The 23,346-nt window shown below is 39.8% G+C and overlaps 4 protein-coding genes across 8 annotated transcripts; all 4 read left to right on the forward strand.

Moving 5' to 3' along the window:
* Positions 1 to 9,771: 9,771 nt before the first annotated feature.
* LOC135436347 (brain-specific serine protease 4-like) lies at positions 9,772 to 11,002 on the forward strand. Its single transcript, XM_064693922.1, has one exon. The coding sequence runs from the start codon at positions 9,810 to 9,812 to the stop codon at positions 10,815 to 10,817; it is 1,008 nt and encodes a 335-aa protein (XP_064549992.1). The 5' UTR covers positions 9,772 to 9,809; the 3' UTR covers positions 10,818 to 11,002.
* A 434-nt stretch (positions 11,003 to 11,436) lies between these two features.
* LOC135436382 (seminase-like) lies at positions 11,437 to 12,432 on the forward strand. The gene has a single exon (XM_064693961.1). It carries the CDS (start codon positions 11,452 to 11,454, stop codon positions 12,337 to 12,339), a length of 888 nt encoding a protein of 295 aa, XP_064550031.1. The 5' UTR covers positions 11,437 to 11,451; the 3' UTR covers positions 12,340 to 12,432.
* A 293-nt stretch (positions 12,433 to 12,725) lies between these two features.
* LOC135436450 (uncharacterized) lies at positions 12,726 to 13,792 on the forward strand. The gene has a single exon (XM_064694044.1). It carries the CDS (start codon positions 12,841 to 12,843, stop codon positions 13,714 to 13,716), a length of 876 nt encoding a protein of 291 aa, XP_064550114.1. The 5' UTR covers positions 12,726 to 12,840; the 3' UTR covers positions 13,717 to 13,792.
* Positions 13,793 to 17,459: 3,667 nt separating this feature from the next.
* Positions 17,460 to 21,884, forward strand: LOC135436711 (putative polypeptide N-acetylgalactosaminyltransferase 13). Of its 5 annotated transcripts, none has more exons than XM_064694402.1 (7): positions 17,460 to 17,660; positions 17,715 to 17,872; positions 18,348 to 18,523; positions 18,585 to 19,048; positions 19,229 to 19,401; positions 20,062 to 20,250; positions 20,416 to 21,884. In XM_064694402.1, exons 1-7 carry the CDS (start codon positions 17,538 to 17,540, stop codon positions 20,816 to 20,818), a joined length of 1,686 nt encoding a protein of 561 aa, XP_064550472.1. In that variant the 5' UTR covers positions 17,460 to 17,537; the 3' UTR covers positions 20,819 to 21,884. The 5 variants fall into 5 exon arrangements, 4 of the variants coding, with proteins under 4 accessions (XP_064550472.1, XP_064550474.1, XP_064550473.1 ...); XM_064694404.1 differs by having other exon boundaries at positions 20,364 to 20,558; XM_064694403.1 differs by lacking the exon at positions 17,460 to 17,660 and having other exon boundaries at positions 17,752 to 17,872; positions 18,323 to 18,523; positions 20,416 to 21,883.
* The last annotated feature ends 1,462 nt before the right edge of the window (positions 21,885 to 23,346 follow it).

Consider the following 23,346-nt stretch of genomic DNA (forward strand, 5'->3'; position numbering starts at 1 on the left):
GATGGACTTTAAATTCATTTTCAAATATCATAAAAACCACATACCCAATACTTTTTCTTCTATTAGTCTTATAAAAGAAATTAAATTAAGCACGAATACTTCGAAATTTTGTAAAAGACAAGCACAAGTTTTTTGTCTATTAATAGGGTTTGGTTCAGCTTCAGATTCAGTTTCTTTAGAGCTGCCCAAGGGCTATTTAGGGTTCAATACAAATCTTATTTTAATCCGAACTCCGGGCTCAAGGCATAACTTGAAACCGGGTTGTTTGCCTTACACTCACAACTCTCCCAAGCTAATGATATGCTAAAAGAAACCCCCGACTTTTATTAATTTAGCCCATTACGCTTCACACAATGAGGTTTTTCTGGCAGCTGCCACGCCCCAATTGCGAACAATGACTATGCAGGAAGAAAACAAAATGGTTGACCAAAAATGACGCGCAAATGTTGACAGCATTAAATTAAAGCGTCATAAAATGGCGCAAACCACACGCAAAATATATGCATATAAATCAGGGGAACAGCTCCAATTTAAAAAAAAAAAATAAAAAAACTCCCAGCCTTAGCTTACAACCTCGCGCTGATTGACGTGAGCCTGACCAGGCAACTACTGCTAATTTGGACGAAGCAACGGCGACAACGGCAACTCCACACTTGGCGGGACGATAAAAAAGAAGAACCCAAACAACCAAAACAAAACCCAAACCCAGCCAAACCAAACAACAAAAAACAGAAACAACAACAACAACAGCAACAGCGGGAACAGCGGGAACAAAATGTGCTGAAATTCCATCAAAGCGACGTTTTACGGATAAAACATTTGCATATTTTGATTGGACACGCCCAGTTCGGTGTAGGGCAAGTGGGCGAGCAAACAATAAGGCAGTCAATGACGATGCCGATGCCGATGCCAAAGCAGAACCAGAAGCCGATGCCAACGCTAACGCCAACGCCAACGCTTTTGACCAGTTTGGCATGCGGCTAACAAACTGCGACGTGCGCTAGGTTCCGCAACAACAACACCAACAACTACAAGCAACAACGGCAACAACAACAATGGACACAATCGGGCCGATAAGCGAGCCAAAGCCTCGAGCTGGTCACTCCCATTGTTAACCGCCCACTCGCTGGCTGGTTGGCTGGCTGACTGGCCTATCATCCGGCTGACGTGACGTGGCAACGATTTTTACACTTTGCACATTTTTGTGCTCCTGACGCGTCAATTGTTGTTGCCACACCCTGCAATTGCAGGTTAAGTGGGTTACATGAGCTGGTATACAACAAAAAAAATAATAAATTATTGCAATTAAATAGATAGCGCACTTCCAATTAAACGATTGCAGCATGAAACTCTATGTTTTTTCAGCCAAGACTCGAACTAATTGCCCAAATAAACACCTACACATAAATCTGAATCATACGTAAAAATAATGTTTTACTAAGAAAGTTACTTTTTTGAGTTGTAAGATCCTTAACTATCAGCTTGAACCAAACTGATTTAAACATTAAATTTAAATATTTAATATTTTTATATATATTTTTTTTTGCTAAAAATTTGTTGTATTATATTTGTTAATTTTATTATAATTGTTGTTAATTTTAATATTATTTTATTTTAGAATTTATTATTAATATTATAATAATTATTTTTGTATTATTATTAGTAATATTATTAATAATAATATGATTGGAAAGCGAGTTTCGTGAACCGAGCCATGTTAAGTGAAAATATTTGTTTCCTATTTTACAGGGTATTTTGGTGGCTAGCAAAATTGCATTTGCATGGCATATTGTTGTTGTTGTTGGTCGTTGTTAGAGCGCGCTTTTTAGTTGAGCTTCAGTTTTTGTGGCACATTTTGGTCGTGTTGTCGTTGCGGGCAATAAATCTTCATTTTCGCTATTAAAATGTTGTAATATTTTTCGCTTCTTTTTTTACTTTTTTCCTAATGCCTTGACGATTGTCCTTGTCGCGGTGCGTTTGGGCGTTTATATAGCTGTACATTTTGAATTTTTAGCGACCATAAATAAAAAAGAATTGAAAGCTGGCAACTAGCACGTTTCTAGCGTTTTATTTTGGGGTGCAGTTTCGATTTGATGGCTTTAAATGGATTTATGCCTTTAAATGCAGACGCTTTAAATGTCCTGCCGGCAGGAGTAATTGATCTTTAATCGGAAATTGTGGGCTCTGCCAGCTCTGGGACCACTTAAAGTTTATGGCATTTTGTGAGCCAAGTGCCCTTTAAATTGTTTTTCTTATATGAAAACCGATTGTTGATTGACATCAGCGCACAAAGCACACGTTACGTATACGCAATGTGTCACGCGAAGTTGACTTGTGTGGCAAGTTTTCCACAGCTGCCATTTGGCAAATTGCTAGCTTTGTTAATGCAAGCTGCCAGTTTATTAAATTAAAATAAATGTCACACAATTTAAAGCCGTTGCATGGCGATTTTCAAATTGTATTGCCAACTGCCAGCTCTCTCCGGATCAGGTGTGTGCCAGGCACCGAATAGTCGGATAACTAAGCAGGTGACAACAATTTGACGCTCTGCATGATTTTGTGTGCGTGACAAAATATTCCGTTTGCATGCAACTTCACTCATTCAGCCAGTGTTGCCATAGCTCACAAAATTCGTGTTGCATATTGCATTGTTGTTGCTCGTCTGATTATTAAGTCAAATTGGCGTACTGTACAATTTGATATTCTTGTAATTTTGGCACAAAATGTGTTACGCATTAAAGGTGACAAGGTGACATAAAGTTGATCAGTCATACAGCACTGAGTCGATACAGCACTGTCAGAAGGACTTCTTTTATGCAAACCAGACTCTCAGTTGTAAAGCAAGGGCCATCTTTATGTTTCACGCCGTAAAAAAATCGGAACCGAACGGTTCAAAATATCTTGACCAAGCCTGGAACTAACGAGGTTATTCATAAGCCTTTCATGTGGCCAAATTATATATATTATATAGGAAATATCGTTTGCAAACTAAACTAATGTATGGGAAACTTTTCTGTTATTTATGATATCTTTACCAAACTCAAAAACTGGTAAATATAAAGTCATATTCGATCTCTATTCTAATTATACAAATCTGCAAAACAAAATGACAAAACGAACTGGCATATCATATGGCTTATAAAGCTTACATGGAAGTCCATTTAATCTTCGGTGTGTGTGTCCCTAGATTGTGGTTCTTTCTTGTTTATGACGAGTTGATCTAATCATATGGCTAGAAGCCAAGCGTGTTCAGTATATTTCAAAAGTCTCAATGGTCGAAGAAAAATACCTATTAAAGTGCTAAGAGCCAAAGCAAAGTAAATAGCTGGAATCACTTTATTCGTGGCAATAAATCAAACTGTCTAAAATGGCACATATAAATTTTCATACTGAAAAAGGCATTGCGATGAAATTAATACGCTACGGTATGTAACTAGGCACACACACACACACACATATTATATCCTCTATACTCTATATGCATATCGCCGCTGTGATTAATGCTTAGCGCGCATTCATGGCGTATGGGTAACATTTTGCTGGCTGTCTTTATTAATGGACGCTGATTTTCACATAAAGCAATACTCGTGCAATAGAAAAGCCGTCTTTGGCAGCAGGTTTTATATGTGTATAAGGTGTAAGGCTGCAGGTAAGACAGGAGCTGCGGCTTGTTCATGAGAACTTACGGAGTGTGTGTGCGCTTGTGAGTGTGTGCTGAGCTAGAAGAGCAGTCAGGCCCAATACAGCTAGGGCATTGTTGTAGAGTCATTAAGGTGTAAATTATACTTCTAATTAGCCATTAAGTAGCAACAGCCGCCAGGCAGCAGTCAACGTTTAAGAGCAGATGCCAAGACAGCAAAGCTGCCTCGGTGATATATATACATATATGTATGTATATGTATATAAGTATATATATGTATAAATGTGTGTGTGTGTGTGTGCCTGTGGCGTGGCTAGAACTATGAAAATGCAATAAAACTTAATGAGCTAACATAATGTGAAAATAAAAAGTAAATTAAAGCAGTCTTAACTTTGGGCATTGAATTTTACTTTGACATAGAGTAACATGCAAAGCGAGTTCCGTGTTTGTTTCCCTCAGCAGTTGCTCATTATGTGCCCAGATTTAGCTTTCAGGTGGGTCCAATCAAATTTCAAAGGGCCCAGAAAAAACTACCTCACGTTTTTTTTGCTGTTGTTAAAGCTGCACAACAAACAAGGGCATCAAAGTCCCGAACACATGAAAATAGTTAAGAAAAGACAATGCACTCGAGTCAATACCAAATGTGTAGGAGTGTGTACGTGTGTGTGTCTGTGAGTATCTTGAATCCTTTACCTATAATGCTTATAAAGAGTAGGACAAACAACAACCATAGCAACAGCATCAACAAAGCATGTGCGAGAAAAAAAGCAGCAAAAATAGTTTTGAGGAAAAAAAAAAAACAGGAAAAAGGAAACTAACTGAATTCTCGAGAAATAAATAAAGTGAAGAGATGCGAGCGAGCTGCAGCGGCAGACAGACTGTTGAAGCAGAAAATCGAAAATTTATACAAATAATATATTGAGAATATAAGAGAAAGAGAGAAAGCTAAGAGAATGCCAGCGACAACGTTGCAAAAGCGTTCAGCAAATGTGCAGCGGCAACAAAAGGAGCAGCGCGTTTCCATTGCCAACGTATGTGTGGCTGTGTGTTTGTGTGTGTGTGTAGGTGTGTGTGTGTGTGGAAGCTGGCATCATGGTATGGGTGTTTGCTATGGCTAAATTTGCATTTATTTTCTGAGGGCATGTTCAAATGTGCAACGAACTGTATTTGAGTAGAGACAACCCTCGCCGGGGCAGTGGCAGTGGCAGCAGCAAGGTGCCGGGGCAGGAGCAGGGGCAGGGGCGGGGGCAGGCAAAGGCACGGGCACACTCGAGTGGTGCAATCAAAGAAGATGCCGCTGCCTGCAGCAGTTAGCGCTCATTGTAGTCCGCTCTCGGTCTCTCTTTGGATGCATGTCCAAACAGCTTAAGACAAATGCACAAACAGGCCGCCAAACACACACATACACACACACACACACACACAGGGCAGACACTGAAAACTGACCCTGCAGCAAAACCTGTAACTGAGCTGCATGCAACTGGCTTTGATTTTTCTGCTGTTAACATTTTAAAGCATTTTACTTTTGATGGCAAAATTGAATTTGTCCTTTTGCAGAAGACGGCACACATAATGCTATGCTGCCGCGCCCACATCTTGTATTTTTTTATTTTTTTGCAGATTGCGTCATGTTGCATAATGAGCTGTAAAGCAGCCAGCAGCAGCAGCAGCAGCAACAGCAGCAACAGCAGCAGCTTGCCAAGTATTTACGTTTTTACCAGGCATACATGGCGTATGAGTGACATTTAATTTTCAGTCGACTGTAGCACAGAAAATCCAGCCCGTGTGTGTGTCTATGACACTCATCAAATACGAAAACTTAAATTTAACTGCACACATTTCGTAGCATCAATTTTAATAATTAATTGCAATTTCAAATTATTTGCATAGTCAATACGCATAATTTCAACTTTCACATACAGCTGTTAGATTCAATTTTCAAGTCAACATAATGAAATCCTTAGGTGTCAATTTAATTTCCACACCTTCCGTCGGCAGCCTTTTAAAGCATGCAAATAAAATTGTTATATATTGGGCAGCTTTGCTTTTTCTTGGCCAACCCGAAAGTTAAATCCCAGGCAGGCCGTAAAAACGCAGGCAGGCAGGCCCGTTGCCCATTGCCCATTGCCCCGATCCGGGCACGCATTTCACAGCTAATAATAAATGACCCGGGGTTGTCGTCGGCAACGTTTTTCAGCTGAGCACGTACGCATAAATTTTAGCGCGATGCGTCAAGTGAGGACCTAAAACACGTGTAAGGCATATATACACAGCGTTTTGGCCTTTTTGTGCACCCTGTACGCATTGGGTGGCTAACGTGGGGTATAATATACTGCAGCAACTGCATGCTGAAAACAAGTTTGCGATTCTATAGGATGTCCACAGACTTTTCTTGAAACTAAATGGGATGTAGAAAGAAAATTCGTATATCATATAGCCACAAAATGTACAAAAAAGGGTATAATATACTTAAGCAAATGTAATTAATATGGTAATCAGCGATCATATCAGGTGTATCTATTCTATATATAAAATGTGTCGAACAGGGTATATATTACCCGAGCAAATGGATGCACACAACTAATCATCCGATATGATGCATATGTTGCCAACAATTTGCTTAGAAAATATCAAAAGTGAATAAAGCAAAGCAAGAAGGAATAAAAGAACATTTACCATATATAACATACGTTTTAAAATAAATTTTTTATAGCTTCTTGTTTTGGTAATATTCCTAGAATACATCAACTATTTGAATTATCCGAAAATTTTTTTTTAATCCAAGCTAAAAATAACAGTTTTCTTTTGTTTAATGGAAGTTCGAAGAAATTACTTTTCCGCTGCTGATTTCTACTAAATATGGAATACGAAGATCAATGTCATAATGTCTTCCAGCGACTTGTTCGCAGTTAACCTAGACCTTTCCAGGTGTCTGTTCATCCTTCCATATAATGTCAAGAATACCGTTATCGGAAGGGATATCGAATTAACCAACACTCTTTTCGTAACCACGACTACAAACTGGTCTAAGACAGAACTGGTTCGAAACCAGAAATCCAATTTAATTTTACTATTAACTTATTCTTTAGCCAAAGTATAAACTAAATAGCCTAAAACATTTACTTGAGACATTTGCATTTATTCAACGTGTGGACGAAGCAATTGTAAATAAAAATGTACGTGAAGCCTGGCCTTGGGGATGTGAGTCGAACCTTAAGTCAAGGAGCTGGTTTGTTAACCGTGAAGCAAATAATTCGCCGGGTATCCAAATTGCAAATATGCCGAATAGAAAAAAATGAGCTCAAACTTGATCTTGGGCTTAGCTTTACATAAGCAGCTTCGCTATATTTTAGTCGATGGCAACTAGGACTCGGTGAATGTTGTGATATATATGATGTGTGATATATATGATATATAATATTGTAAATTAATATGTAATTGAAGCCTAGTCTTCGGGATGTGAATCGAACCTTTAATCAAGGAGCTGGTTCCAACCGTGAACCGAATCATTCGCCGGGTATCAATATTGCATATATACAGAATGGAAAAAATGGAGTTTTTGGGCTTAGCTGTACATAAGTTCCTCGGTGAATGTTGTGATATATATGATATCTCTATATGCTGAAAAGATTAAAAAACGAAAAATAGCTGTTTAACACAGGGTATAGCCCCGTACTGCATTTTCCAATTAAATTCAAACTTAATTCCTGTTGCAGGTGTAGGCGGCTGGTGCGTGGCTCCAGTTTCAACAAATATATATGTATGCATATACCTTTTTTCTGTGCCCAGGTCTTGAAGTGCCTTATCCCTTAAGCATAATGACCGGCAATTACGGCCGGAGAGCTGACGTCGAGGCTGACTCGACTTACAGCCTTGTAAGCATATGTCTGTGAAGTTATGTACCAAGTGTAACATATTCTAAATAATTGATGAGTGTGCCCGAGCCGAGGCAGCTCGTCAGTCAGTTGGCTTCCAACTTTAAAGCGTATGCAGCATTTGCATTTGCATAAAAACGGCTTTGAATGCTGCCCATCAATTAGACACAGTCGCCGGCAGTTGGTAATACCTATGCCTGTCCTGGTCCCCAGTTCCTTGTCTGTGCCCGTGCACACATTACAAACACCTCAATTTCCGGCTGTCTGGGCAAGATGCTTCACTTCACTGACAACCAAGCCTCCTTTGCCATCTGTACTGTGGCTGGCAACTTTAATCAACGTAAATTAATTATCCATATACTTCGTTAAATAGTTCTTTTGCAGCTTCCGCACATTGCAGCCTCTTTGGATTCAGCCAGCTAAATGCCAGTCATTGGTGCTTAGTTTTTTTTTTTTTCTATATTTAAAACGAACCATCTGCCTGTATAACCACATAGTGAAAGGGACGAAATTGATGACTTGCCGGGTAAGCCAATTAGCATCAAATCAAATATTGTTTCTATTGCAGCTTTCAGCGTGATATTGATAGTAAAAATAGTTAAACAAACGATTACGACTTGTTTTTACTTTTAATGTTTATTCACATTAGAATTAGAGTAATATTAACTTTCATAAGGTTCGTTAATATTGTTACTGTTAATCCTGTCGTCCGTTTTTGTTTGTTATAAAACCTTGTACATATATAAAAATACTAGCGTATAATACCCGGCCTTGCCCGTGGCAAGTTTTGTAATAAATACTGTAGATATTACTATTGCAACCATGGGCAATTAAATTCTGCCTGTTCTATCTTGAAGTCCACTTCTATTTGAAAGTATGTTTAAAGTCCATCGAATAAATATCCATAAATTGGAAACAACGCCTTCCGCCCATGTAAGTCTTGTGGTGAAAATCTTTCGCTATATAAATCTTTAACCCATTTTTTTTTTCAACAAATAGCGGTGGATATTGCGAAAAGCGTATCAAATAAATGTTAAAGAAAACTTCTAAAAATGAGTTTGAAGCCGGTACGATGATAAGCAAAGAAAGTTCGATACAAGAGTTTTTCGCGAGTTTTCCACACTTACTGGTGGATTTTTTCAGAATCCCGTTTAGGCTGCACCCTCATCACATAAAGTAAATACAGTGAAAATGATGTACCCACCTGTAAATTCACACGCACGATTATCTTATCGTCATCTATTAGTAGGCGGGTTACGAACTGTTATATAAATCCAAAACTGAAAGAACAGAAAATCAGAAATAATGTTTATTAGCTTAATAATGCAGCTTGTTTGCTCAACCTCCCTTGAGTTGCTAAGCATCGCGTAGTTGGGCAATATTTATAAATACGTTTCTTCTTCATTTTCATCTCAGCTCAAATTATACACATATTGAAATACATACAAACAAACATGCCTGCATACGCTTGTACAAGTTGATAAATATAATAAGACCTACTTTGTTAATAATATGAACCAGTTATTTTTATGGCCAAAAAACGTCGCCGGATCCATAGGTGAATCTGCCGTCTCTTCTATTGCTCAAGCTACCGTTCACTCCATAGTTTAACCCGTCTCCTCCTCTTGAATTTATGAGAATCGCATAGTAAGGCATTAGTTAAGAACACTTTTTTTTTATTGTGCAGCGCAGCTGGAGTAAACTTGGTCTTGAATATGTACAAACAAATTAACACACATTCACACATTCTCGTTTTCTCATTCACACATTCTCTCTCTGTGCATACGCCCATACATACATAAATGCATAAATTCATGCATACATACACACTTACATACACACGAACACAAATATACATACACAATCGGACATACATACATACATACATATATACATGTATACATACATACACATTCATGCATGATTACGTATATACATATACATTCATACATGCATACATATATATTTATGCATCCGTATGTATGTATACATACATACATACATACATATGTTCATTCATATATACATACATATGTATGTACATACATTTATATATACACATTCATACATACACACATACACACATACAGGCATACATACAAAGAAACATTCATACATAAAAACATAAATACATATGTACGTACATTTATAACAAATGTCATAACTAATATTTTAATTCGTGACTAAATAAAAATGTTTTGCTGAAGCACGACTTTGGTCATGGCTGCTAAATGGATATTTACCGTAGCACTTGATAAGCTCCAGGTTCAGTTTCACAATCAGTACCAATTAAAATGCAACGGAATAAAGGCGAATTTGTGCTTCTGTTATTACTGCTGAGTGTGCAGATTGCGGTTGGTGTGTGGCTAAAGCGATATATTGAGACATCCCATCGGCCTTCCTATTACAATCGAGGGCACAATCAAAATATGCACGTTGACTATAATCGTGATATCTTAGCTGAACGCGATCGTAAAGGACAAGTAGCACGCAGTTTCGGATTGCCAACATTTGATCCCAACGTGCATAAAAGCTACTATGTGCACATACTATACAAGGGTTCGGTTTTTTGTGCCGGCGCTCTTATCTCCCACCGCATGGTCATCACCTCGTCCCGCTGTTTCCTGAACAACGAGAATGAGCCGACGCGCGAATACAAGGCCAGGCAGATGTCTGTGTTGCCGGGGCATAAATTCGGTAGACCTAAGCGGAAGGTCTCCAATGTCAGGGCGTTTTATTTGCCCACCAGCAAACATGGGAACGGAAATGTCCACGATATTGCGCTTCTGGGTTTGAAAAAGAAGATGGATCGGAAGAGTCGCTATATAAAGCTCTTTGAACAAATGCCAAAAATGGGCAGTACTGTGAATATGTCCTTTGTGGACTCTAAGACCCAAGAGATTACCCTGTTTAAAACCAAGGTGGTAGATTTCGAGGAATGTAAGAGCTCCTTTGAGCAGAGCGGCAAAATTGCTATTCCCTTTGACAAAGAGTTCTTCTGTGTGAGGAATATAAAGACTGGAGGCTGTAGCACACGCGCCGGCGATCCGCTGATCGTTGACAGCCAGTTGGCCGGCGTCAATATTTATGGCGAGCATTGCGATGAGTTGGAGGGACATCATATAGTCGATATTTACTATGCCATACCGCATACCATACCATTTATACAGAAGGCAACGGATCTACTTAGAGCCTTAACAGGCACGGGTCCCTTCAATGAATCGATAACAACGAGAAGGACACAGCTGAAGCCAGAGACAACCACAGTTAAATTGATTACTACTACTCGTCGTTCAGGGTAACATAATTATTTACGGAATGTTTAATACATCGATGGAGACATTTTCGTGCCCATGTAGTGTATATATTCCAGATGAGTCCAACAGTCGAGTCCATAAAGCCGTATCCACTTTAAAAACTCTCTGTATGAAACTTGTCATTAAAATACTTTACTATACTTCTTAATAAATGGGCAAAATATTATCAACATCGGTCTATTATACTTGTCATAATCCGCATAACGATCGCTTACAAATTTGAGTTTTAATATAAAATTAAATTAATATAAAAAACTATTTCGAGCTTCTTACAAAACTCAGCAAATACGATTTTTATTTTGCTTTTAATGTAAAAAACTATATTTATGGCAACAATCGGATTTTGTATCAAAAATCTGATATTTGTCTGACCAAAGGCATCCACTATTCTTGATTATATTTAATTAAATTTATTCAATCCTTACAGAGTTAACGAGAACGTAAATATTTAATTGAAAAAGTTTACGCTGTCAAATAAATGGATTTTATTTTGTTACATAAATAGATAAGCTAAAACGAATGCTGAACCATGACGGAAATATGTGTAACGAATTGCTGTTAAGAGGTAGAAATATATAAACTAATTACGTTGTTGACAGTTAAAAATAGACCTTTCACAATGGCAACAGTTTCTCTGTGGCTATTATCGTTATCAATCCTTGTCGTTCTCAAGCTCAACATAGCGAATGCCAAATTCCATTATCATCGGTATATGCTGTCCGATTACAGGCCACAGCATAGAAGCAAAGTTCAATCGGACTATAAACGACTACCGCGTCCCACTTATCCGGCGGAAAAGCGAATTATGCTTAGGTCAGGTACGGAAGAGCCGATGGTAGATATGATCGGAAATGGTGAACCAGTACGGCTGCATGATCTACTGGTGCGCATATACAATGGCGACAAATTCATTTGCATTGGAACACTTTTGACCGAGCAAACAGCCATAACAGCTGGCACCTGCTTCCAAGGTGCACAAGGACAGAATTATACCGTCAAGACCTCAACGGATCAGACCATCGGGTTGTTCAGCCGAAACATAGACGTGTCTCCCATTAAGGACGAGGATTCGGTAATAACCTTGGTGATTCTAACGGTACCCGTGCCAAATGTAAGGATTACATCACAGCTCTGTTTAAGCAGTCTGCTGGCTAATATGTATGTGGAGCTGCCCACATACAGTCACACCCGTCGTGTGGTGCAAAATCAACTTTCCCAGGTGCTGCCCCTGGCTGATTGTCGGCAGCAATTGAATGATACGGACGGCAACATTGTGACCAATGGGATGATCTGTGTTAAGAACGAGAAGCACACGGAAAAATGTCAGAAGACATTTGGCAGTCCCTTGATTTACGAGAACAGGATCTGCGGCGTCAACTTGCTGGGTCACAATTGTCCCAAGAAGTTTAGCGTCGATCTGTACGCCGCCGTCATGAATGAAGCCGAAGTGAAAAACAGCAGCATTTCAAACATTGTCGCTAGCGACCTAGAGGACGCCATACTCTGAGCCAGTGGAATATAATTTATATCGCATATTTACAAATTCTTATTGGTCGAATATGCGAAAGAATATAATACAATAATTTTTGAAATGTTTAAATTATTTTAACACTTTAATTTTTGAGGATTTAAAAGAATTTTAATAATGGAAAAACCATCGGTTTTCTCTGTTTGCTGTTTCTCGTCGCTCAGCGCGTTACAATTCGCTAACAGTTTAAGCTGTTCTATTAAAACGAACTGAAGTCACTTTGATTTTAGATTGAGAGGTAATAACAAGCTAAATGTGCCTGATAAATCAATTCGATATCACACATTAGGCCATAGCTCAGGTATAACGAATGAAACAAAGTTAACTTGAAATGAAATACTTACGAAGAAAACTCTTGACTTCTCTGACATTGTGGCTTTTGCTTATTCAAGGTTGAGATCCACATAAAGATACTCTGCAGGAGTGCAATCTGAAACATTTGGAACTGTTATCTACTCAGATATCCGATCCATCCCTGCAATGCTGTTGTCTACATTGTTGAGTTTTGTGCTGCTGTTGGCAATCGCCAGTCCCATTGTGGCTCAAGAAAAGATTTTCAGAAAGTCAAAAAAGCTTCGAAGGCTTTATGGATCGGGCGGTTGGGAGCCCCATTTTGGTTACTATCCGAGCCACCTGGGCAGCCAGCATTCCGCTAGTAATCGCAAAAAGAGCAAAATTGTCAAGGCTGTAGAGACGGATAATTTTGGAGAATTGAGTGGTTATGTGGCGCGTATTCTGGTTAAGGACAAATTATTTTGCACCGGTCTTGTGGTGAGTAACCAGGCCGTGCTCACGGTCAAAACGTGCATGAACGATAAACTGGGGACAGAAGTCGTTGTGAAATTGAGCGATGGCTCAATACACAATGTGGTCGATAAAACGGATACCCAAGATTTCACAATGGCAAAAACTGCGGACCTGCTGACGCTATTAAATCTACAGAACCCGCTGGGAACACAGTTTGTCAAAGAGCCGCCTATTTGCACGAACCCCGTGCCGTCATCGGAGAAAGTAGACCAGTGGAGTTGGGATAAGTTTCAAGCCTCGCCGAAGAAGAAAGTTGCGTCAATAATAGCAAGCGATCAGTGCAGGGAAATCATCAACGATCCCAACGGCATGGTGGTCACCGCTGGGGTTGACTGTTTGGAAAACTCAAAAATTACCAAAAAATGCGAGAAAACCTTTGGGCTGCCCTACGTATGGAGGGGCAGCTTCTGTGGCATGAACATCTTAGGCCACAACTGCCCCAACATTAGCTCGGCGGATGTCTATGTAAATCTGCTGAAGAAGAAAATCTATATAGGTGCGACGATCAATAATGTCTTAGAATCTAATCTGGAGGAAAGCGTGTTGTAAAAATGTTTTAACATTTGATTTGATTTCGTTTGATACATTTAGATTAAATAAATATGAAATATTGTTAACTGTGAAATGTTCAATTAAATTAATCAAAAATGTGCTGTTAAATTAGGGCTTGGCAAAGAAATATTTGATGGGCGGGGCACGTTTAGGCATTAAGATACTCTCACATTTGCTGGTTTCATTTAATGTCATGAATGATGTCAGAGGCATTCAATGGACCGACTGACTGTCTCTCTGTCTCTATCTCTCTCCCTGTCTCCCTCTCTCTCTGTCTCTCTCTCTCTCTCTGTGCTGCCGGTCTGCTGGCTCACGGCGTTTGTTTCATCAACAAAAAACTTTGTAAACTCAGAAATGAAGTGGCAGCAACATCAACGACAACAACAGCAACAACAACAGCAACAAGGACTACGTTGTGGATGGCAAAAAGAAACCTTTTGTATTGTAGCGATAATGTCATCAACTAAAGTACTCCGTCGGGCATAGTGAAAAGTTCTAGTCAATCGAAATAAAGCACATAATACGTTTGCCGGAAAAACAGACATGGATGCCCGTAAATGGAATGGCACATGAAAACTGTGTAAACATCATTAAAATGCTTCTTTTCTGTGCCCACTGCAAATGGGAAATCATTCAAATTATACGCTTTTCCTTATTTTTATTTTTATTATATTTTTCTTTTTGTTCGATTTTTTGTTTCTTTCTGTTTATTTCTAAGAACTTCAAATTTTAACGAAATTTGCAGCTGATTGTTTGGACTGTTGCTTGGCGCACACTCAAATTAATCAAATAATTTGGACTGAATATTTAAAATTGTAAGAGACGCAACCACAGAGCATAAAAATTCCGCTGCCAACTAATTTGTTTTTCACATATTTTCAAACATATTTGCATGTGTATTTCGAACTAAGCGCGTTTGTGCTCGGCAAATATGCCCAAAAAAGAAACCTCAATGAAAATATTCGCAAACGAAAAAAATGCGGCGGGCCGCAAAGTGAAAACAAAGCAAAGTAAATCGTCGAAAAAAACGCAAACGCATTTGTATGTATTTGCACGTCCCATGTATCTGTGTGGGACTGTGTGTGTTTGTGTAAAATTTTACGATAATACGCAACAATTTCGAAATGAGTGCGGCCTGTCGCGGCAAGGCTTGGCCTGGCCGAATGCTGAGCCTTGAGTGCAAAGAAAGCAATTTCCTCAATATTCTTTATGGCCCAAAGGCAGGAGCCTGGAATTGTTTCATGTGGGAAGCGTGAGAAAGAGACGACAGAGAAACACTTTCGCTGCTGTTGTTATTATTTTCAAAGTTCCATAAGTCGACTGCTAATAAAATTTTAGAAGCTCGGCTGTTAACATTATCATAACACACACTGCGGCGCACGCATGTGTAAGTGGCAATATAATAATAATCATGGCGAGAGACACACTCACACTCACACTCACACTCACACATGCACATGCACACAGACAGACACACACTTACATGGCCATTAAGCGCTCTGTCGTCTGTTTCAAGCTTTGACTTGCTTGAGCTTGGGGATTGCGTATACGCCGCGTTGTGCGTGCGCCTTATAATTCATTTATTGACATAATTTCGTTTTATTTTTATTTGCTTCACGGCATTTGCGTTCGCCTTTGCCTTTGATGCGATTGCCACGCCCATTTGCCAACAATGGCAAATTGAAAACATATTGAATATTGAATTTGCCGCCATCCTACGCAGATCCCACGCCCTCCGCCCCTGAGCATAGTCTATTTAATTATGAAGCTGGGCACGCGACGCTGCATACAATTAGATCTCGTAGCTGCTGCATTCATTAAAAAGCACTTTAATCTATGGAGCATGGACGCAAACATGGATCACGCGCCGTCTAATAAATTGGCGTGCCGAGTAAACAAGGAAACACCAGAGAAAACTAAAAAAACAAATAGGAAAAAATGCAGCGAGAAAAACTTGAATCTGAATCTTTGGCCGTCGCAGTTGCGCCATTCGGTTATATTTCTTAGTTAACCTGTGGACAGAAATAACAAGAACAACAACAGCTGGACTTGGTCTGCGGAGTTGTCTGGCCCGGGTCTGGCATTGGGTACGTGACTGGGGAAATGCATTTCCGCTGCACGTAAAACCTGGGCAACAAATTTACAACGACAATCCGAAAACTAAAACGAGGCACACGTAAGTCAATCAGCAACTGGACGGCAGCTACAACTCGTAGCATCTGTACTCTAATGCAATGCGGAAGTAACACTCCAATTTAGTTTGTGTGTGTGTGTGTGTGTGTGTGTGTGTGTGCAGGGAGGGGGGAGGTTTGTTTGTGTGTAGCATCTGATTTTGTTGCTAAGTGAATGAGTTACTTCCGCTTTGCTTAACAATTTCAAATTAAATCACATCAAAGAGCGAAAGGCTAAGGGTCATGTATACTCATATCTTTGAATGTGAAATATGTTTGTAATCAACATCCACATATAGAACGCAATATTATTTGAAGTTCGAGTTATGGCCAAAGCGCATACTAAATTGATATATATTGGCTAAAGTTTTGGTAAAAACCATGATAAGCGTTTACCAATCATTTATTTTCAGCTTAATCGGACTAATTCCCTTGTTAAAGGGCTTAAACTATCATTGATATCTTATAAGATAACGCTTAAAACTTCGCTTAAGACTAGATATAATTTTCGAATATTGTTAGGGTGAACATAAATAGCAATATTCAGCGATTTTTAAATTAAATATTAAAATATTATTTAAAGCGAAAACAATTTTTACAAATTTGTGCTTTAATATGTTAGCATTTATCGCTGAGTGTAAAACGTCTAAAGCAATTAATTAAACATTTTATACTGCACCCTGCAGCCAAAGCCATAAGAACAATTTACTTTTAGCTAATAATAATTAAATTCAACTTAATAATAATATTGATAATATTTTTCTCCCGAGACGAATGGTCAAGTTGGTCTGCCTGGCAGATTTTGGCATTCGTATACATATTTAATACATACATACATACATACATTCATATATACAATACATATACATTTCACATATTGTAAATATTTACAAAAATTTCGCCCATACACATGCTAAATATTCTTTAATGATGTAGGTTTTTTTTAAGTTACAATAATCACAAAATAATACTTATTACTAACATTCCTGTTGTTTTTTTATTAATAGGTTTTTTTTCAAATCCTTCTCTGTCTTAAACTAAGTTAGAGAAAGCCTTAATGTTTTTTTGTAACTGAAAACGCAAACGGCGTTTACTTGGCATTGATTACAAATGATTACAGATAAAATATTTATTTATATGCGGTATATATATATGTATGTCTGTGTGTGTGAACTGTATATATATATACACCCACTAAAATGACACGCATGACAGGTAATATATAGATTTCATGTGGTGCAATTAACACCTTGCGAGCTGCAGACAAATATTTGCCAAACTTATCGAGCGATTTATCAGTAACAAGTTTTGACAGGCAGTTAGATAGTGGACAAGAGCGAAAGAGAGTGAGGGAGAGAGAGAGAAAGGCAGAGAGCAACAGAGAGAGGGACAGAGAGAGAGAGAGACAAAGGAGAAATAGAGGGATAGAGACATGTGCGAGGCCAGTTTTTAGTTTTCAATTTTCAGCTTTTTATGACGACATAATTTTTGGTAAATAAAATAACAAACCACCTGATATATCACTTTGCAGCTGATATTTATTTGTCTAGAAACTCGATTACAACGCGCATTCACTGACCGAGCGTGAAGCGTTATGGGTTTGCGCATTTGCTGGCAGCATGGGGCCAACACAGTCAGTACGCTGCGATGTCGGGCAGCCTGCGCCGCCGGCTGCGCTGTTGCCTCGTCTGCATCTTGGCATTTTTGGGCCTGCAGTTTGTGGTTGTGTTGCTGCGTTTTGGCCTACTCGATGAATACCCGAGCAGTCAAGTGAGTGTTAAGCAATTGTTAAAATGGAAAACAGCTTTGACGTGTGTTTTCCAGTTGATCTTGCAGCAGCAACAACTGAGCTGGCATCAATTTAAATGGCGTGAGTTTATTGCGCATACGCCCGATCAGCCGGATGATTATTTTCAATACAATCGCCAGCTGAGTGACAATTTGCCAGCAGTGCGTGCACTGCCAGCGACGCGGCATGAGAGGTTGGTACAACCAGGTTGCATTTAAAATATACCTTACACCCATTGAGTATAATTAAGATAGGGTATATAGGTTTTGCGCTCTCGTTTGTCACGGGCAGCAGACATTTCTGGCATGGGTATTACCTGAATCACAAATGAGGGAGTTGGCTGCCTAATAGGAATGTCCGTTAAGAGAGTTATCACTATGTCTCTGCTGCCGACTGCGTTCTCTATTCACCATGATCCATTTTATTTCAAATTATCGATGGCTATGGTCTCTTCACTCGCAATCGATAAATATCGATTGTCAACCTCGATTTTTTTAGCATATCTTTAATTAGTTTCTAACACAGCTCATGCTGTCTATTATTGTATTTAAATAATGACGAATGCTAATTGGCAGTTTGGTGCAGGGTATCTGCTAGTCGGTTACCATCAACTAGTGCAGTTAAACTTGATTTCATTTAAAAGTGTTTTGTTTCTATTTGCCGCACAGTTGCAACGCTCGCCGCTACGCGCTGCCTCATGCGGCAGCTGCCCAGCTCAGCGTTGTGATAAGTTTTTATAATGAGGCGCGTTCCATGCTGCTGCGAACGATCCTGACGCTGGTCAGCCGTACCCCGGAAGACTATCTACACGAGCTCATCATCATAGACGACTGCAGCGAGGATGGTGAGCCTTTGGTAAGGGTCATAATATTAGCAATCGTTTTGATATAGCTCTTAATTTTTAGTCAGTTTGCTGGAGAGTCTTGAACGGGTCATGACTCTTGTTTACGCCACACGGAGGCGCCCCACACTTATCTTCAGGCGCAATCTGCGCCGCATGGGCCTAATTTGGTCACGCAACGAGGGCGCTCGTGTGGCAAGTGGCCACTACTTGCTGTTTCTCGATAGTCATTGTGAGGTCAACAATGGCTGGCTGGAACCCCTGCTGGACAGGCTGTCGTTGAACTCAATGCTTGCGGTCAGCCCAGTGCTGGATCCCATTGAACCCGAGACCTTGAGCTATCTGGCCGGGAATGAGCTGCTGAAAGGTGGTTTCGATTGGAGCCTGCATTTCCACTGGCTGCCCCGAGTGCTGGCTGTGGAGGAGCTGCCGGAGCGCCCATATAGCAGTCCCACCTTTGCGGGTGGCACACTGATGATCTCACGCGAATGGTTCCACCAGCTGCACGGCTTCAATCCACACCTGGAGGTAAGCGCGCCTAATTAACTAGTGCTTGTGGCAAGTGTGCTAATTGCTTATGTCAAGCAATGACACACAACTTTGTGTCGCACAGCGAAAAGGCAAAGTAGAGACACAGAGAGAGAGAGAGAAAACGAGAAATTACAGAGAAAAATCGCATTCCCATTTGGGGTTTTCCCTTGTCTGTAGATTTGGGGCGGCGAGTCCATTGAGCTTGCCATTAAATTGTGGCTTTGCGGCGGACAAATTGAGATCGTGCCCTGCAGTCGAATCGGACATATTTTTCGAATGCGCCATGCCTTTGAGTTTCCGCCTCAGTTCGACGAGGACCAGCTGGACAGCACCCAGGCGACATATTTGCGGTAAGTTGAAGTGACCAGGGGAAGGTTTGCTCTTTTTATACCCTGAGTCCATTGTAAATGAATAAAAGGGGCATCAGGTTTTTTGTGCAAATGTATGTAACAGACAGAAGGAAGCATTTCCGATCTCATAAGAATATTACAAATATTATAATTTTGTAATTTTATCGAGCTCAAAAACAGCTCTTGAATATAAAAGACAGATTAAGAACATATCACATTCTCCCCAAACTTAATAGGCCACGTATATTAAAAGCACACATTTAAATGCCATATTTATGCCTTGAAAATTTCACAAAGATCTCTGAACACCGAGTCAAGAATACATTTCCCAGAGTGTCGCACAGCCACAGCGTAAGATGCGCAGCAAGCGCCGTTTGTTTTTGTGTATAGAAATCAGCTAGATTGTTGATTGAAGTAGTTCGGCGCTTGCTTCAGGGTATCTTGTAGTCGAGCACATCAGACTGGCTTTTTTGTTGTTGTTTTGTTTCGGGCTGCTGTTTGGGTGACCGGTTTAGGTGTGAAAAGCTCGCCTTTGGTATTTTTCAATTTATTTCAGCCAGACGCTTGCGTGCCGTGGTACCTTTTAATATAAACATTCCCAGCACGCAATGCGAATGCTTACATACTGGCCGCGCCTCCTCCAACTTCTCTATCCCGCAGCAACTCAAAAATCATAGCCGAGTCCTGGCTGGACGAGTACAAATATTTGTTCTACGCTCTCAAACCGGCGGCCAAGCAAATTCCATTGAATCTCCACCCAGTCCAACCCTACGATCCGGCACTGATAAAGGCTGAACGGCAGTGCCATACATTTGATTGGTATATGCGGCATGTGAGTCCAGAACTTAGGTGAGTCTTCCCCATTGAAGCAGACTTCTGAATTCCATTTCATTGACTAAGCGTCATTTGTGTTATAAACAATTCGATTATATTCGAGTATTGAGACCATTTGATATCGGTAGCTATGTCAAATCAATTCTCACCTGTTGCTGTCTGTCGGCTATTTTGTGACAGGTTGCAGCACGCGAGCCTCAGCGCATTGGGCACCTTACGTAATGCGGGTCGCTGTCTGCATGTGGCAGAAACTAAGGCCAGGCTGCAGCTGCAGTTCACCAGTTGCCATCACCTGGGAGTCACGCAGTGGCATTTGCATCACGACACTGGACAACTGAGTACCGAACAGCAGCTATGTTTAGGAGTTGAATTCACAGTGGAGCAGCCGCAGTTGAGGTTGGAAACCTGTCGCAATGGCCAGGCGGGACAGCATTGGTTGCGGACTGGCACACAGCTACAGCATGCTCAGACGCATCTCTGCCTGGATAATCCGCTTGAGGATCAGCTGGTGCTGAGCGCTTGCCGTCCCCATGCAGTTTCCCAATCATTTCAATTTGCATTGGAAACGCAGATACAAGCGTAAGCCTGCTAATGACCTACAGATTGAGTAGTTGGTCGCTCGCTGGCAACTAATCAAAATGTTGGCTTGCTGTGCTAATCTCTGTGAAATATTTCCGTTGCTGCAGTCGCCATAGATTATCGCCAGAGGAAGCACTAAATAATGGAAGCACACACACACACACTCAGAAAAAGAAAGAGAGAGAGAGGGAGAGAGAGACTGAGGTGTAGTGAATGCTGCGGATTGCGTTTTTGTGGAGTCTACGCTTTGCTATCAAGACATTGTGCGCTTCCTGTCGCATCCGTCACACGCGACAGCACACAATGAAGGTGGGGAAGGAGCAGAAGCTGAAACAGGAACAGGAGCTGTGGCTGGAGCTGCAGACGGATAAAAGACAACAACGGCGCGCTTATTGTGCTTCTTGTTTAGATGTCTATGCCATCAGTCAACAATGCGTCGCGTCTGCAATTGTTGTTGTCGCCGGGCAGAGGGGCGCTTGGCAACATCAAAGTCGCCGCGCGGGTCGCAAATGTAATTGAGTTGATGACTGGCCGACGAGCTTCCGGCAACTTTGATGGCCTCCGGATGCGTACGACTAAAAAGCGGCGGCACCAGCACAATACAATCCAAAGAATGCAAAATGCAGTGAGATTTGCAGACAGCCGAATAGCCGGACAATTTGCGGTACGAGCATTGTTTTCTTTGGCCATCTTTGCGGTAATAAAGCGTAAAAGTTAATTTTGTTGCTCGGTAGCAACACAACACAACTCAACACAACAGAACAGAACAGAACGCAACGGTTGAAGTTGACAATATGACGGCAACTTTGCGCCGCCAGCAATTGCAGCGGGGCAGCAACATTTATTTTATGGTATCACGGCAACAGGCGCTGCCAGCGTTGGCGTTGGCGGCGACAACTGCCAAGCAGCGCGTAAAATCATATTTTTCATGGCATTTTATAAAAACAACAATTTCTTCATTGCCAGGCTTTGATATGCCCTGGAAGTTGTATGTCATAATATGTAAATTAGATTTTTTATTATTTATTTACTATATTTTATGTACTACGTAACTGTTATATAGTTCCTAAATTGTTATTTAGATCTAAGTTGTTATTGTTTGTATAACAAGCGATTAAAGAAAAGAAATAAATTAGCAAACGATTTAATATAATATATAATATATATAATATTTAAAAACGATTTATAATATAAAGATACAAATGCAAAAAATTTGACTAGGCAATAGAATTCAATTATTGGCAAACACATTTGATGAATCCAATATATTTTGATAGATTTAAAAAATAATTCAATTATTTTCAACCGAGTTTGATATTTTATGATAGATTTGGGTCCCCTAGAATTGAAATGAAATTTTTTTTTTAAATTTTCTTAGGCAAGGTTTCTTAAGAGCTTTTTAAAATCCTTAAATTGTCTTTTTCTTATATTATTTTTGGTGTTAGTGTGATATTTTTCTTATTGCTTTTTTAAATCTCAACTGATTTCAAAAAAGTCACACCAATGGAATGACAATAGATGTAGCTTAGGCAATATTCAATTTGTTATTACGCAAAGCGGGGAAAAGCACATTTTTCACTTTTCTAAATTTATAATTATTTGATAAATATCAAAGGACATGTAGTAAAAATAAATTAATAATTAGATGGTATTGTTAACTGATAGCTTTGAATCAAAATTAAAATAATTAAATTTAAAATCCCCGAAACTCCCTTATAAAGTTGTTTTAACAATCTTAGCAATCTTTCAACTGCTTAAAATAAAAATAATCAAATTTACAACCCCCAAAAACCTTTATTAAGTACATTCGAAGTTTTCTTTGATTTATGAAATTTCAGTTTCCGGTTGCTTTTCGCGAGACTCGCCAGTATATTATACCCAACTAAACAAATGTATAGGGCAAACAAATAAAACTAGCGGAGAAGTCTAACAAGTTGCAGCTGTTTGTCCGTGCGGAAGCAGCATTTAGTTTAGTTAAGTTTGGTTTATTTTAGTTTATTTTTAGTTTCTCTCCGGTTATAGCTATGATGGACCATTGTTTGAGGCATTTCATTGTGTGCCGCACGGCGCACCTGTGGTCGGTAAATGGCATTTGTGGCACTTGCTGTTGCTGTGGCAGCAATAAAAATAAAAACGAAAATAGCAACATTTTGAAGCACTAGAAATGATGGCCAGCTAATTGTTGAAACGATTTTATGGCAATCTTTTCTAAGCATTCGCTTAAATGACGACTCAATGGCCGCAGTCCTTGACATGTTTTTACCCCGGGCTTATATTGCTTATAAAAAAGTTGCGCTTCCATTGAACGGACTCCAGCCAAGGACGGACCTTAATTATGGCCAGCAAGCACGGGGATAATTTGTGCTGGCCACTGGACAACAGCAAAGGGTTGGCCGTTCACAACTTGATTATACATTTGAAGACTCATTTTATTATCTGCATAATTCGTTGCCAAACACACCGCTAACTTTCTGTTTACTTAGCGCAGAGCAAAGCCAGAAGTAAAAAAAAAACTAATAATATGAAAAATAA

Source organism: Drosophila montana, unplaced genomic scaffold (genome assembly GCF_035044405.1).
Source record: "Drosophila montana isolate Dmon_TW-CO22-7 unplaced genomic scaffold, ASM3504440v1 contig_3733_1, whole genome shotgun sequence".
NCBI lineage: Eukaryota > Metazoa > Arthropoda > Insecta > Diptera > Drosophilidae > Drosophila > Drosophila montana.

What these genes read in the sequence shown, in the direction of transcription:
- LOC135436347 (XM_064693922.1), top strand. Translation starts at nt 9,810, where the DNA reads ATGCAACGGAATAAAGGCGAATTTGTGCTTCTGTTATTACTGCTGAGT.
- LOC135436382 (XM_064693961.1), top strand. Translation starts at nt 11,452, where the DNA reads ATGGCAACAGTTTCTCTGTGGCTATTATCGTTATCAATCCTTGTCGTT.
- LOC135436450 (XM_064694044.1), top strand. Translation starts at nt 12,841, where the DNA reads ATGCTGTTGTCTACATTGTTGAGTTTTGTGCTGCTGTTGGCAATCGCC.
- LOC135436711 (XM_064694402.1), top strand. Translation starts at nt 17,538, where the DNA reads ATGTCGGGCAGCCTGCGCCGCCGGCTGCGCTGTTGCCTCGTCTGCATC. An exon ending in ATGAATACCCGAGCAGTCAA is followed by an intron (nt 17,661 to 17,714) that starts GTGAGTGTTAAG and finishes TGTGTTTTCCAG; the next exon opens with TTGATCTTGCAGCAGCAACA. An exon ending in CCAGCGACGCGGCATGAGAG is followed by an intron (nt 17,873 to 18,347) that starts GTTGGTACAACC and finishes TTTGCCGCACAG; the next exon opens with TTGCAACGCTCGCCGCTACG.